The 16,370-nt window shown below is 24.9% G+C and overlaps 1 protein-coding gene across 2 annotated transcripts in view; it reads right to left on the reverse strand.

Moving 5' to 3' along the window:
• Positions 1–13,971, reverse strand: part of LOC126895626 (paired mesoderm homeobox protein 1-like) — a 26,107-nt gene extending 12,136 nt beyond the window's left edge. For both annotated transcript variants that reach the window (XM_050667726.1, XM_050667727.1), the window contains exons 1-2: positions 13,561–13,971; positions 3,831–4,006 (exon numbers count right to left, since the gene is read on the reverse strand). In XM_050667726.1, the coding sequence (XP_050523683.1) occupies positions 3,831–4,006; positions 13,561–13,711 (327 nt within the window). In that variant the 5' untranslated portion in view covers positions 13,712–13,971. The remainder of the gene's footprint in view (positions 1–3,830; positions 4,007–13,560) is intronic.
• Positions 13,972–16,370: the final 2,399 nt, after the last annotated feature.

Consider the following 16,370-nt stretch of genomic DNA (forward strand, 5'->3'; position numbering starts at 1 on the left):
ATGTTTTTTGTACTTAAAACTGCCATAACTTTTTCAAATATTAACTAATCAAAATAATATTTCTTTATATTGAAACCTTAGGTAATTTTCTTTCATTTGATATCATTTTTTTTTGAAAATCTAACACTAACCTGCTCATTGGGGGGGATTTAAAATAGCAACTTTTTTACAAAAACTAACTTTTTCAACTTAATTTTTGAAAATGTTCCGGAAATACTGCGTCCTTTAAACATATATCAAATTAAAGCTTATTTTATGTACTATAAAATGAAAAAAAAAAATTTGTCCCGACGACCTATCTTCTATGCGCAAAAGGCTACCATATTCAAAAATATGCTANAAATGGCTACCGTATTCAAAAATATGCTATTTTTCTATTAAAATTCTAGGTTTTGTATTTTATTTTATTTTAAAATATCTTATTAGGAGAATATATTGACTTTCATGAATATTATATAATTTAATTGACATAGAATAAAGTTCATAAGACATAAGAAATTAAATTTATTAAATTTTTTTTACTTTTTTAAGTCGAAAAAGTAATTTTTAAATTTGAGTTAGCTTAAATAGCCAATTTTTTAGCTTCGATGCGAATTTTTTATATGTAAATACTAATTTTTAATAATATTAAAACTTAGAAGTGATAGAAAAAGTCTAATTGCAGATTTGAAAACATCGCGAAAAGTTGATTTAGAATGGTATATTTTTGTTACTGATGAAAGTTCCTTGTAGTTCAGTGCATTTATTTATAGTAACAAACAGTTTTTATTGAAAATTATTGTATCAAGCCCTTTAAATTTTTATACACGTAAAAATAAAGCAAAATACAACTTCTTTATTATTTTTATAATTTCTCCGTTTAAATTACAATATTAAATTATTGAATATCAATTTCATACTAAATTTAATAATTATAATTAGTATTTATTCATATATTATATTTTAAAATCAAAGAACTACTAATTAGGATATAATTAAAGAAATAAGAGTTGATGTTGCTTTTGGAATAATACACCAATTTCTCTAAATGAAACACTATCTACAGATTTGCATCGAAGCGTTTCTTATGATAATGATTTTAATTACTGTCAAATATCATCTATACTTGTCCCATCTATGCCTTGTCTACACTGTGCCTCGAATTTTTTTTTTCATATAAAAGTTTATTATACAAGCTTTAATTTGATATATATAAAAGTGTCAGTATTTCCGGAATACATTAAAAAATTAAGTAGAAAAAGTTCTTTTTTCCATATGAATTTTTAATATTTGAACCCCTCCTGTATTAAGGAAAATGTTCCGATTTAATAAAAAAGTATGTCAAATGAAAGAGGTATATAAATATTATTTCTCATAATACAATTGTATTAATCTATACATTTTTCAAAGAGTTATAGAAATATAAAGTTAAAAATGTAAAATATAAAATCGAGAATTTTAACACAAAAATAGCATACGGTAGCCATTTTCACCAATTTACGGGGAACAGGGAAAATTTTTTCAATTTTTGAGTGTAATGTCTTCGACTAGATACGATTTGTGATCTTTTGACGTATCGTTGAAAGAATTCGGTTCGGTAAGAGCTGAGAAATAGTGGTAACAGACACACAAAAAAAAAACACATAGTAAAATTAAAACCTTTTCAGCTTCGCATCGAAGCTAAAATTATATATGATTTTTTATTAATAATAATAAAAAATAATTTTTTTTAATTTCAAATTTTTTCCAAACTTTAAAATATTACTTTTATTAGAAAAAATATTCATAGAAGGTTAACAATTATTGAGTTACAAAGCATTTTTAAACATATAATGAGTATGTTCGAAGGTGGGTACAGTTTGTACTGGTGCATACTTGTAATGCAAACTCTTACCCACGTTTGTTGTGGCTATTCAAAATTATATTGTTGCTTAAATAGACTTATTTATAAGTTTTAGTCAAACTAATCCTTTTCTTACCTTATAAGATGGTTTACTTATTTAAACTCTACATTTTAGAGATTTGGATGTTTTATATCCCACCTTTTTTACGACTGTGCTGTTTTTATTATTTCAGCTAAATTAATATATTATATTTTATTTAAGGAAATTCATTATTTTCAAAAGTAGTTTTGGGTAAAAGCCAAGCAAATAAAAGATATATACTCTATTTACATCATAAAGATTTAGAAAAAACAAAACCTTTGAACAGTTTATGTTTATTAATTCAGACTAGAATATGTTTTGTAGTATAATTGTATACATTTGTCCCCCAGAAATTAAAATTTATTTTTTGCCTGTGGTTGTCATTTTGGATACAAGACTTCATATCAGAAAGTCAGTGGTCCGCGGATTCCCAACGATGACAGATAGACGGCAAGACAGATACGTTGATATATCTTACAATACGTGGCAAGCTTCCTTTGATTTAGTAGTTTTAAAAGAGGCGCCGATAGTGAAATTAAGGACAGATGTCAACATGTGCACGATGTCTCACACACGATGTTTAACATACATAAAGTATTTCCCTCCCAAACACTATCACATATCTTAAGGTAGTCTCTTATAATTATAACATAGTAAATTTACTTGTAATTACGAAACTCTTTACTTGAAGATTTTAACACAATACATTTATCAAATGAGCTTTATTTATTGATATTTTTTGTACATTTTATTAAAACATTTAAAAATACGTTAGAAAATTTGTCATGGTTAATTTATAAGACTGATTTGTTGTTATATGTGGAAAGAGGAAGTGAGCAAAATTAATTCTGTACTATACCCGATTGTCAAATAATTTTGAGTACAATCATTTAGAATAATGCTTAATGTTTTAATGCGGTTTCCGTCATTAATAACAATTACAATAACCAAAATAGTTAATATATGATATTGTTTATGAGTGATGACAACAAAAATAGATGTTATTTAAGTTGCTTAGTTGCGAAAATACAAATAAGTTGTTTATATATAAGTTTATTTTATCTTCGATGCATAACGGTATTAGTCTCCCCGGGTGAGAAGGTATTAAAGAAGGGAAATTAAGTAAGCCCTCTTAGCTTATTAAAATAATATTAAGAATATTGCACAGAAATGGAATATTTACATCATTGAAAATCAGTTCAAATTGTAGTTTACTTAGATTATTATACGATTAAAAAAAAATGTTTTCACGATTTGTTTTTGATGAGTAATCAGGTTACAAAATCTAAATTCATGTAATTTTATGTTAAGTTTTGTATCGAAGCGTTTTAAGATAGTGATTTTATTCGCTATCAGATATCAATCAATACTAATCAGAAAAATGTCCTAACTTCACTTTGTAAGATCCCTACTGTACTTTACTTTTTAATTAAAATTTTTAACTAAATAGTTAAAAATTAAATACAGATGAGACCCGAAAAAAAGAGGATCTGATATAGAATATATTAATATACGTCATTATATCATTATGATTAAAATGCTTTATTGCCATTGTACATCATTGAAAGTCGGCTATTCTCACATTTATTGGATGCTTGAAATTGTTATCTAGTATAGATAGCCAAAACCGTTTTTTAAGGACTTAATGTTATTATTGGATAGACACTAATCAGAGGTATAGGTTGAATACGTAAAACCACACTAAATTATTTTAGTTTAATTTGATAACAAGTAAACAAGTTTCGTAATTGGTTTTAACTTCCCTATCTTCTCATATACCCCTGAAGCTGAATATCTGAGGAACTTTCTTAAAAATATTTATATTTACAAAATCTAGAATTTGAATAATGTTGTTTTAATAAGGACTAATTTTAAAACTGGGTAATAAGTTCTTTCTATATGTCGACAATGTAAATTTCTATTTACCTGAACTCTTGCCTCTGATAGGCATACTCTTCTAGCTAATTCTTCCCGGACAAAGGCGTCTGGGTAGTGTGTTCTTTCAAACACTTTTTCTAATGCTCTTAACTGACAACTTGAAAATGTAGTTCGGTTTCTTCTTGGCTTACCTTTCCGTTGATTATCACTATCTATATTTGATTCTAAAATATCATAATAAAAAATATAAGAGTACAAAATTATTTATTTTTTATGGAATCGCCCCTTTAGGGGTGCTTTACAATAAACAATTTTTTTTTAAATTTTGATCCTAAGTTTTTAAATTAGTAATGGCAAAATACCTTTAAAATATAGATATGGGACTAAGTATACTATTAGAAATAAAATATTTAAGATGTGTAAGTTATTAACATTACATATGTGATACTTTTAGGTTATAAAAAGGTAAATATATTGTAGTTGTTGAATTTAATCAAAGTTACATTAAGTGTATAAAAATTTTGATTAAGTTTTATTGTACATAATGAAAAGTTTTTTTATAATAAAAATGTTGGTAAATGCTTAGGCTTTACTAGGGAAGAGGGATTTTTTTTTGGTATACTTGGAAATTAGTAAAAATAAAAAATGTTAAGAATATTTATCCAAATTATGATATATAATAACAAAAAATACAAATCAGTTGTATATTTTAAGCCTAAAAATATTTTCAATTTCGTAAAAAATGTGGCATCGATATTTTTTCACCAATTCACATTTTTAATTTACCATAATGATTTAGTTGTTATTATTTTCTTATTCTTTATTTTATGAAATAAAAATTCACTCTATTTAATTTTTAAATAAAAATTGCTGTGAAAAGTACCTAACATTAAGAAAGATGAATGTTATGGAACATGTCCAACGACATTAATGACGACATTAACCATATATTAATTAAGTAGCCTAATAAATAACAGACAAAAATATTCATCATTGCTCTGCTGCGTATTTTAACACACTGTAATTATAGGATGTTTTAAAAAAATTCTATTATATAAATTGTTATTATAATATAAATAATTTGATGATGTCTAATGGAAATATTACATATTTGAAAATATATACAAATTTATAATTTTGGATTAAACAATTCATTAAACACATTCCATAAACTTTATCTTTAATAAACATCAATAACTCTTTATTTGAAAATATAAATATTATTTGATACACAAAAATAGGTTGTTGATTTTTTAAATAAGAACATAAAAATGTTAGTCACATTAATAAGTGTACATTTGGTAAAATCTTAAGATTGCTAATACAACATTTTCAATATTTCGAGTTTTTAATTATTTATTATTAGTATTATCTTTAATGCATTTTCAAAATGTTATAAATTCAATTAGTCGCATAGTAGAGTGAAGTGAAAATTAGCTTACATCAATTAATAACTTATAAAGAGCAATTAATATTATTCAGTGATGATTGAATTTTCTGCTTCATAATATTAGTAAATCCAAATTAGACATTAATGTCTTGACTGCTCAAAATATTAGGAAGATTAAATGGGTACATTTTAAATTTAAATTTTATTTGATGTATATTAGTTAATATGTTTTATGACCTACAAAATTTAATTTGATATTATTTTTTAGATTGCTGTTTTAAATTGGGTAGATTGGGAATATTTCTTATATTATCGTATGTAAAAATAATTTAAAAAATAAAATTGAAACTTTATCAAATTTCACTTAGTTATTTTAAACACAGGAGAGAATTTATTTTAAATATTGGTATATAAATGTACTTAAAAGTTTTTATTTTAATTTCAAAATAATAACAAAGATTGAACATTATTAAAAATTAATATTTTATTTGATAGATTTTTCAAGCTTAAAATATACCAACATTAACTAGAAGATAAGTTTTGATAAAATCCTTTTCATAAGTTATACATTTATTTATTATTTAAAACATAATTTTCTTTAGCAAAAATGTATAAACTTGGAAGTGCTGACTTTAATACATTTACATGCATGACCGTAATAAGTAAAAAAATAATTTCCTTTAAATTTGTGATTTTTTAAAGTTATTTATTTTTATTGTAGTAACCTCATATGTGTAAAAGAATTTCCGATAAAACTAATGAATATTAACAGTAGGTGTAACCTTTTCACTTCCCTCTTAGAATGACTTTGTTTACATATATTGATAAATAAATATATTTTATAAATGTAATATGACTTGCATATAAAAATAATTCCAATTTGTGATGTAATTCACTCTTAATTTGTTTTTAAGAAAAAAAATTATTGGATATAATTTACCTTAGCGAGTAACTTTGCGCTAACATACGTCTAAATAAGTAATTCCGATCATTTCTCGATAATTTTTATCTACTTTCGAAATTATTCAGAACAACTTATATCGTCATTGAATGTATAGCTGTACATATTTCAAAATTTAACCAAATAAGATTTATATCAATAATGATAAAAAAAGTTTTTCTGTACATTTTTTTTTTATGAGACTAATAGTTTAATTGAGAATCATTTAAATAAAATCACCTTTTGTATTGAAATGAATTAATTTCAATTTGTTTTTTGGTCACCCTAAAAATCTAGAAAAACTGAGATACGCAGTGTTGCAATATAAACGACGATTTACTTATGACATAATTTATGTCAAGAACAAAGAAGAAATCACAATTTTTAGGCAAAATGCAATTTTTTTTTTTTTTTCAAAAATTCATAAGTTAACTCTTAAAACATTTTCTATCTATTCTCATAAATTTGGTTAAATAATATAATATAACATGTTTTATTTGTTTTCTAATAATGGAGTATCCAAAATTTTAATGTTTTAATAAAATAGTTTCCAACTGAGATTCTTGCGTAAAATAATTTATTTTGAAATAGAATAATTTTTATCAAATAGTTAATAATAAATATTTTTATTAAAGAGTTTACTATTTTACCTCATTTTTAAAATTTGTTTATTATGTAATTTTTTTTTTTGCCGATATATACAATTTTGAATTTAGTTTTATTTTAACTAGATTTAAGTTATCATTAATTTTGAAATTCGGTATATTATAATTTTAAAAATAAAATTTTAACTTTAAGTTTATTTTGTATTATAAGCAGCATGATGTTTTTTTTAAGTATCGAGGATCGAAAATCGTAAATAGAATTGTAAATAAAAAATCGTTAGTTGTTTTGCTATTGAAATTTTCACAAATAAATAAATTAGCAATATTTACTTGAGAAAATCAATGCAAAATCGTAATAAACTACAAAAAAAAAAAAATCATTTGATGATGTCGTGGATTTATTGCACCACTGGGCCCCCCATAAATATTCTTCTTATTAGAAACATAATTTATTATATTTTATAAAATACAAATGTATTATTTTATTGAAATGTAGTAAATGAGGTTTCCATTGAGACGTCAGTCGGAAATGAGTTGTAGTTGCGTACTTTAGTTATAATTTTAAGGTGAGAAAATCGTTAAAATGTATCTAAGAGACGATTAACGTTTATCTTCTGATCAATGCTACTTTTACTACAAAAAATTTTTACGACTTTGACATCTAAATCATGAATGAAATCTCAAAGAAATTTACTTCATTGAATTGAATATACACTCGCCTACAAAAATCATTTATGAAAATTTACGCCTTATTTTACATATATATATTTTTAATGCATAACCACGTATTAATAAAAATTTATCGTTGACCAAATATTGACATTTGAGTTTTTGAATATTTTTTAGGTGTTGCTCTTGTTTTACTATTTAATGTCACTGATGTTTCGTGTATCAGTGTAGTAATTAAAGGGTCTGATCTCACTACACTGGGCGCTGAACCAAAATTATGTCTCTCGCAAAATCAGTTGTTTCACATCCTTCTATTTCCCAAACTCAACATGCCATAGGATGGTTCTTGACTAAATCAATGATGGACGGGACGGGTATTATGTCCGATTTGCACCAGAGACCAGACACCACCAACGAGAGATTCACAAGAAAAATCTCGTTGGCACTCTGGGAATCGAACCCGGGACCCTGTGCGCCGAAACATCCGTTTCTACGCAATAGGCCATGCCGACTTCCTCACTATATAAATTATAAAAAAAGTGAAAACTAAAAAAATCAACTTTAATTGTTTTATAATAATTGTAAGTTTTTAGAAAATTTCCATTTATTATTGTGATTGAGAAGAATATGGCGCTGATAGCTTTAACTAAATACGTTTTGTGATCATTAGACGTATCATTGTGCGAAATAGATAGGTCCAGTAGAAGTAAACGCGTATATAGTTAAAAAAACACAAGTAAAACCAATAGCTTCTTAGTTACGCATCGTAGCTAAAATAGACTTTATTGACTTCCGTATTTTTGCAATTAGGCAATTTAAATAACATCCTACCACTCATAAATACGATCTTATCTTATATTTTTTGAGTTATTTTAATTGACAGTTATGACGTAAATCGTAAAAAATGATAATAAAATAAACAAAAAAAACTTATTTGGAAATTATTTTGCAAGAAATGTGTGTTTTAAATTCATTATAGTTTGGCAAAGTTTCTATTTTTAACATCTATATAGCTATAGCTTATTAATGAACATTTAATCATCCTATAGCTGCTACCGCCAATATTGATGATGGGTATTTCTGACCTTTAAGTTGACAATAAAATATTGACTTTAAAAACCATCACGTCCCATTAAATCTTTTTAAGTCTGATTTTTTACTTATAGAGATAATGTAGAAATTTGCAGTTCCATTTTACCTCTTAAAATAGATAAAGGTTGTATTTTTCGCACAATGTTTCGTTTACTCTTTGTTTTTTTTCGGTTGTCAATCGTTGTAATACAGCCTTATGCACGTTAAATGTTCACCATCTGTTCAAGCTCTTGTGTGGATCACTTATTTAACCAAATAGGCATGGCTTATCAGTAATTAGTCTGTTCTCTGCAGCACAAAGTCGTACTTCACGGGAGATATAGACGATCACTCAATACGGACCAGTGCTGTACAATTTTAAATAAATCCTATATTTATAAAATATGCCTCTAAAAACGTTTTTAATCATTATTTTATTTTATAGAAATTTTACAGAAAAAAAATTGTTTAGCATACATAACATAGTAAGGCGATTGAAACGCTTCTCATCTAAAATAATTCTAAATATGCTCTTGCTTTGACACATCAATCTTTTCCGCACCATTAATTTACTTTATAGTATGAAATTAACAATTAGTATTTAGTTTTTATAAATAAAATTAAATTTTAAATGTTCCTTGAGCTGATGGTTTCTATTTTATTATAGTTGTATCATATTTAAAAAAAAATATTTTTTAAAAACTTCCCTGATTTGTTTTTCCTTTGAGTTTACCCAATGTTGAAAACAATATAATAATTATTTATTTAAAATTTTAATACAAAATTCCTTTTATTTATTAATTATTTTACTTATGTACTAAATACCTAATATTTATTGTAGAGCCTTCAAAAGCAAATATGTTTAAATATTCGAAGTTATCAATAATGAAAGGCTGAGTTATTACAACCAAACGGCTCAATTTTTTTTAAATCTACTTCTTGGTGTATTATACGGTAGAATTACTTTTCGACAGGGGTATAGTGTATTTACTTTGAAATATTTTATTTAAATACACTAGATGACATTGTAAGACGCAAACTAGCACTTTACATCAAATTAAACTACGAGAACAGGTATTTTTAATTTAAATTTTGATTGATTTGGTTAACACTTTACTTAATTGTACGTTTCCAATTACAGTTCATTTTACTTCTACTTGTGCTTATAATTGAAAACAAACAAAATTTAATGAGAAAATAGTAGTGATAATATCTTTAGATTCGTGACCTTATATCCGCTTTTGTGATAACTTTATTCTTATAACCTTCAACTAAATATTTTATCACATTACCATGTAAATTTGTTAGTTTATGTGCTTTAAAAAAAAGATAAGTTTTATTGTTAAATTTTGAGTATTTTCATGGTTAATTACATAAAACTAAAAATCAAATAAGAAAAAAATTGCCCATCAATCTATTTAGTATAATAAAATACTCCAAATATGTTTTAAAAATTATATCAACTTTTAATTATGGATTTCACATTAAAAATATAAAACTTTGTTTTAGTTGAGAAAAAAATTGTTTTATTTGTTTTAAACAAATTATTTTTTGAACTCTATTTATTCAATTAAAAATAATAATAATATTATTATAAAAATTACATTCATAATATAATATCACACTTAATAGAACGGTGATACAATAGAATAGATAGGAATCTTAATAAAATTTTATCTAATTTTTTTATTATTTTACTCATTGAGTCAATAAGTTAATTTTATTTAAGTTTTTCATTTAATTTAATAATTTTTTGTACAATTTTAAAGTAATGATTAATTAATATAAAATTTTGTTATATCTAATTAGTTATTATCATTATAATATTACATATTTCAAATAAACTAAATAATTATCAGATGTTCTATATTTTTACTTGTAAAAGTACAATTTTTGACTTAGTTTCTAGCTGTATTATTGCCAAAGATAATAGAACTTTACTTTGTTTATTGTAAAAATTTTTGATGATAAATATGTTTTACAATGGTTAAAAATCACATTATATTTGGTCTTAATTATATCAATGGTGTTTGAGAAAAACTGCCTACGTCAAAATAAAGTAAAAATATATTTATTTTTACATATAAACATTTTACTTTGATAGTTTTTTTTCGACCACTACCAAATGATATGTAAATTTTTTTTTTTTGTTGTTTAAAATAATTGTTTTTTATATGCTGTTTAAAAAAATTGTGTTTGAACTATTAAAACAAAACAATGCTTGGATAATTTAAATGTTTTAATTGTGGAGTCTAAAACAAAATATTTTTAACATCTCAACTCTGATAAAAAGTATATTATTATGTCTTTTTAAAACGATTTTATTAATATTGATTTGTAAGCCTATAATATACCCGTGAATGTTTCATATATGATATATATATATGAAAGTTTTTTTGTTTATCTCTCGATAAACTAGCATTAGAAGTACAGATACCAGGTTATCGATTTTCTCTGTGTGATTTCAATGCTAATTTCAAACTTGGTTTAGAAATTCTAACTGCAATATAGTACAAAATTATCCTGACAATTTTTGAAAAATTTTTCGTTTTTTTTCAAAATTATGTGATCCTTTTTCGCTATGTTTAGCAAATTTTTTTATTTTTTCATTACAATTTGTAATATTTAAACTCAAAACAATGTTTTGTTATTATTTTTTAATAAAATATACAAATGAATTTTTTCTTAATTGGTGCTTGATTATTTAAAAGATAGGAGTCGTGGGAACTTTTATCTTTTTTTAAATATAATTAACATAACATAGGTTTAATTTGATATAGTTTTAAAGGGTGTAAATTTTCTGGAATATAGCCAAAAATCATAGAACAAAAGTTGAAATGATATTTTAAAAGGTGATGCTTTTAGAATAATTAATCAAAATTGCATTTTTTCTAATTATTGTACATTAAGATTTATACTTAAGTATTGAAATTGACGTTTCTCAACAATTGCTATTTTTAAAATTTTTTTATTAATAAAAAACGATAGGAATTTTGTAATTATTGAGTGTAATATGTTTAACTAGATTTAATAAAGGATTATTGTATATATTAATGGCTAATAAGTCCAGTGAATCTCAGCACATGAGAAAACACCAAAAATATAGGTATGTAAAAACTTGTCTAGTATTAGACCAAAGAGGGTCGTCGTTAGGGGCGTGCAAAGTGTCTCTACACGAGGCCTTGCGCTATAAGTAGCCCTGCAAATTAAGTTAATGGCTAAAAAAAAGTTTTATTTTTTACTAAGAAAAATATTAAGAGCATAGTTGTTTCGCAAAAGACCCGTTTAGCGTCGTCCCTGAGACTATTACAATACGTAATATGTATTGCAATATGTTTGTAGATTACATAATCATAAATGGTTATATGCTTAAATTTTTTAATACCTGTAAATTAATAATAATATCACTTAAAATATAGTCACTAAAATTATAATATAATCAAGTGTGATTTCATAAATCTATGACTATTGAGATGTACCATAAGACTTTAGAACTGTAGGGTATACTTTGCCCTCCCTAAAACTCCTTTTTTACCATTAATAGAAATTAATATTTGTTTGGTTTATAAACCAAATATATTTATATAGGGTGTTCAGTAAGTAATGAAACGGATTGTTCTCATTGTTCATAACAATTGATCTGTTTCCTTAATTACTGAAAATTTTGTATAATTTCATCATTTTGATGGTTATAAAATAATAATGAAAATATATAAATTAAAGATTAAATTAATTATTCTCCTAACTTAGCTTATGACAGACAAATAGTATGGGTAAGTTAAAATTTTGTTACTTATAAAATAAGCATTTGTTTAGAAAAATTTTTTATTCTGATTGTTTATTAACTTAGTCAGTTTTAATTAGTAAAAAATATGTAATTAATTATTTCATATTAGTCAATATATATTTTATTAAAAATTTAATTAAAATTTAATTACTCAAATTAATTGCCATTAATAAAATGTATTTATAAAATCTTAGTTTATGATATAATGAAGTAGATTCATAAATTAATATTTAAATAACAATTAAATTAACAATTGACCTGTTGAATTTCAGTAACTAATAATGTTATACATTAGGTATTTAATTTTTTTAATATGTTTTAACCTATTGAACTTATCATTATTGACTTGTTAGTTAAAAAAATATAATAAATATACAAGTTGAATTGCAAAATTTAGTACTTTTGGTAGAAAGGTCTGTATTGTAATATATAACTTATTTGATAACCCATTGCCATAGGCTATTGATAACAGAGATAGTTATTTTTATTTTGAAATGGCCTAAGAACATAGACACTACACGAATACTTAAATTTGTCTGTCAATTATTAGTTTAAAAAGTAATTAAACTTTTTTTTTTTTACTAATTGTTAAATGCTTTTCACAATAAAATCTTTATTTTATACAAAACTGAGCAAGTAGGGCGTTAGTCCATGATCTTGTACAAAAAAATGATGACCAAAAATGATCATTTAGTTGTAAGTCAATAAAATTTTGGCCCCCGTGTTTGTAATTTGCCTCAGATATCACAAATAATAGCACTAGTACTATAAATGTATATATATATATATATATGTTCACATTGTTAATAAAAAATTATATACGTCAATTTTTAGTTTGAGTTCATAATTTTTTCTAATATTTATGCTTAAAATTAAAATAACTTCATTCTAACATTAATTTTATGTTTATAGAAAGAAAATTATTTGTAGTTATATTGTACCGCTTAATAACGTATTTCAAGGCAGACTGTAATAAACTAAAGCCTAAAGTTATGAGTAGCGCTCTCGAAAGAAAATGGTTCCACATATACCACAATATATATTTCTAAAATTAAGTAACGAACACAAAAAGGCCTTTATTATGGTGAAGTACAAGATTTAATAATCCCACCTATGTTCCTCCCTCATTATGAAATCTTGTGGACGTCACTACAAGAAAATAACAATTTATGTAAAATTATATTACTTCACAGAAAAAGAAATTTAGGTAGCAAACATTAAAAATTTGGTTAGAAAATATTACATCTCTAAGAATGGTTTTACGATAGTGCAATGAAATTTTTTTAAATACTGATTTATTAAAACAGTCAATTTACCAGTATTGCCTTCGTATGGATGTCTGTCGATCACTGTATCTCGTATTTGCAATATAGAGTCCACAGTGAATCTTTTTGCATTTTCCGATCCGTAATCATCATTATCCATTACAGTTGGAACCGATTTATACTGACCATGTTCTCCGAGCATGATTTTAGTTACCCACAAAACTTTAGAAGTAATTACTAGAAAGTATTTTTTAAGCTTCTTTCAGTTTGGGCCACTTAACTTTTATAATAAACACACAGTCTTAAACATATTGGATTACATTTATGTATTATACTTGTTAATAACTGCAAAAATCAATAATAAAAAATTTAACGTTTGGCACATGGTGTTCTATAAAAATTGCACAGCGGTAGCATTACACTCTATGACTACGAGTAGGCACGCGGTCAGAGAAACTACACTATGTTCGAAGAAGATGTTCGGTGAACGGTAGCGGAGGAGGAGGAGGAGGAGGCAACTCCGTAAAAATAAACAAGACCGCCAATCCTTCTGCACAGGGTGTTCCCAACGAGTTTTGGTAGGAGTCCAATGACGGCGACGGGTGTCTCTACAAATTATGGGGAATGTCTGAAACACTGACAGGCTGTCCCTGTCCTCGTCAGTAGTCTTTGTCGTATATAATAATAATAATTTGAACATGCCGCACCGGATAGCGTTTTGAACCAATCACTTCTATGTGTTAAAATGTGTTTAATAATAATAATTGGGTCGGGTTATTAGTATTGTTATTTTTGTAAGTATACAAAATACTCATTTAAGAATTATTTTCACGCTTTATGCTTCGCTAAAAACCACACACGTGCTAAATACTCAAAATAGTGCCTTCTTTAGGGTGGCCTTTGTAAATGATGAAGGTTAGTTCCTCATCAAAAAATCATCACTCTATAGAGACATTTTAAAAATAAGCCATTCGATTTCTCTTTAAATAAAAATTATGTTAACAAAATTCTTTTATTACTACTAAACTTAATAGATTTAATAAACTGAGTGGTAGATTGATAAGACACTTATTTTCTTGGAATCTGTTGTACATTAAACAATTTTTATTGAAGAAACAATCGTTTCATTCATAAAACTCTACAGTAATATGTCGTAACATAATTGTTTTTATTCCATCAAAGTTAAAATAGCTTAACTTTAATTTTATTTAACGGCAACCCCTATTTTTAATTTGANGTAGATTGATAAGACACTTATTTTCTTGGAATCTGTTGTACATTAAACAATTTTTATTGAAGAAACAATCGTTTCATTCATAAAACTCTACAGTAATATGTCGTAACATAATTGTTTTTATTCCATCAAAGTTAAAATAGCTTAACTTTAATTTTATTTAATGGCAACCCCTATTTTTAATTTGATTACATAATAGAAAAAATAGATGTCAAAAATCATATTGTTAATTAAAAATTCAAATGTTTGAACAATTCTAAAACGCAAATAGTTAAGAGGATAAAAAAAATTGTTTAAAACATTTTTTTTCTATCATATAATCAATCAAAAATAGGTTTCCTATTAAGAATTTAGAATAGTACAGTAAAATCACAGTAACCAATATTTTTATAAAAATTAAATTTTTTACATAGTCCCAGGTTATATAACCTGCCAAATGTTGTTGTAATTATTCTATAATATAAATACAATTATTATAATTAGAATATTAATAATTGTTGTGTTTACCAGGGGCGTATTTAAGGGGGATATGGTCATTGCCCTCTTTGAACCAGCGCTATCAATATTTTTTTAGGCAACTTCTAAGAAAAAAGGACCTAATGACCTTTTTTTTGATAATCACTTTAATTTTTAGTAAAAAATATTAAATACCATCCTAAAATAGTTTCTGAATACGCTCAAAGGGAATTCCTCATTAACAAACGTCATTCTTATACCCAATACATTTTACTATATTCTCTTTTTGAATTTTTCTGATTTTAATAATTACATTTTTGTTATATGGATTCTGATGTAATATTTTTGTGGTAAAACACTTATCGTGCTCGGCGTAGCTGGGTACTTCTACCAGAATCAGTGGCCTACGAGTTTTAAGAGGCTTAAGCGGCGAAGGCATGTGAGACTCGTAGGGCCCCAGCTAGACAAAGCCTAGTTTATTAATAAGACAATATTTATTTGTATTAGGGTCATTCAAACGAGTTTTATAAATGAGGCTGAATTACAAATATCTTTTTAATCACTTTTACCTATTTTTTTTACTCACCACAATTTTAATTTCAGAAAAGTTTACCATCAGAATTTTAATGGTAGTCGGGGAGAGGTACTACTCCTTAAATTCGGTCCTGATGCCAAAATTATATATTTAAGCATAATTATTAAAAAAAAGGGTTCAGATGAGCTTTCCATTAAATTATATTTTCAATAAACTAATACATTCTCAATATAATCATGTATAATTTAATTACTATATGCTTTAAATTTATAACTTTTAACCATAATTGAAAGAAAAAACAATTTTCTGAACTTATATTACATACTAATAATTTACACTATTATTTTTAATAATTTTATACTCTATATCAAATATAGATAATGTCATTATAAAGTTTATTTACATAAATCTTTTACATAATTTAATTGAATTATAATTCATAAAAGTAATATACAAGGTGTTATTAATTAAGGAAACAGATCAATTGTTAAAAACAATAGAACAATTGAAACCCGTTTCCTTACTTGCTAAATATTCTATTGTATTACCTATATATTATTAATATATATTTAGTAAATTCTTATAAACTTTAAAATAAATATACTCAAATAAGAATGATTCAATATAAGCATAATA

Source organism: Daktulosphaira vitifoliae, unplaced genomic scaffold (genome assembly GCF_025091365.1).
Source record: "Daktulosphaira vitifoliae isolate Bord-2020 unplaced genomic scaffold, ASM2509136v1 Scaffold_1, whole genome shotgun sequence".
NCBI classification, from domain to species: Eukaryota; Metazoa; Arthropoda; class Insecta; order Hemiptera; family Phylloxeridae; genus Daktulosphaira; species Daktulosphaira vitifoliae.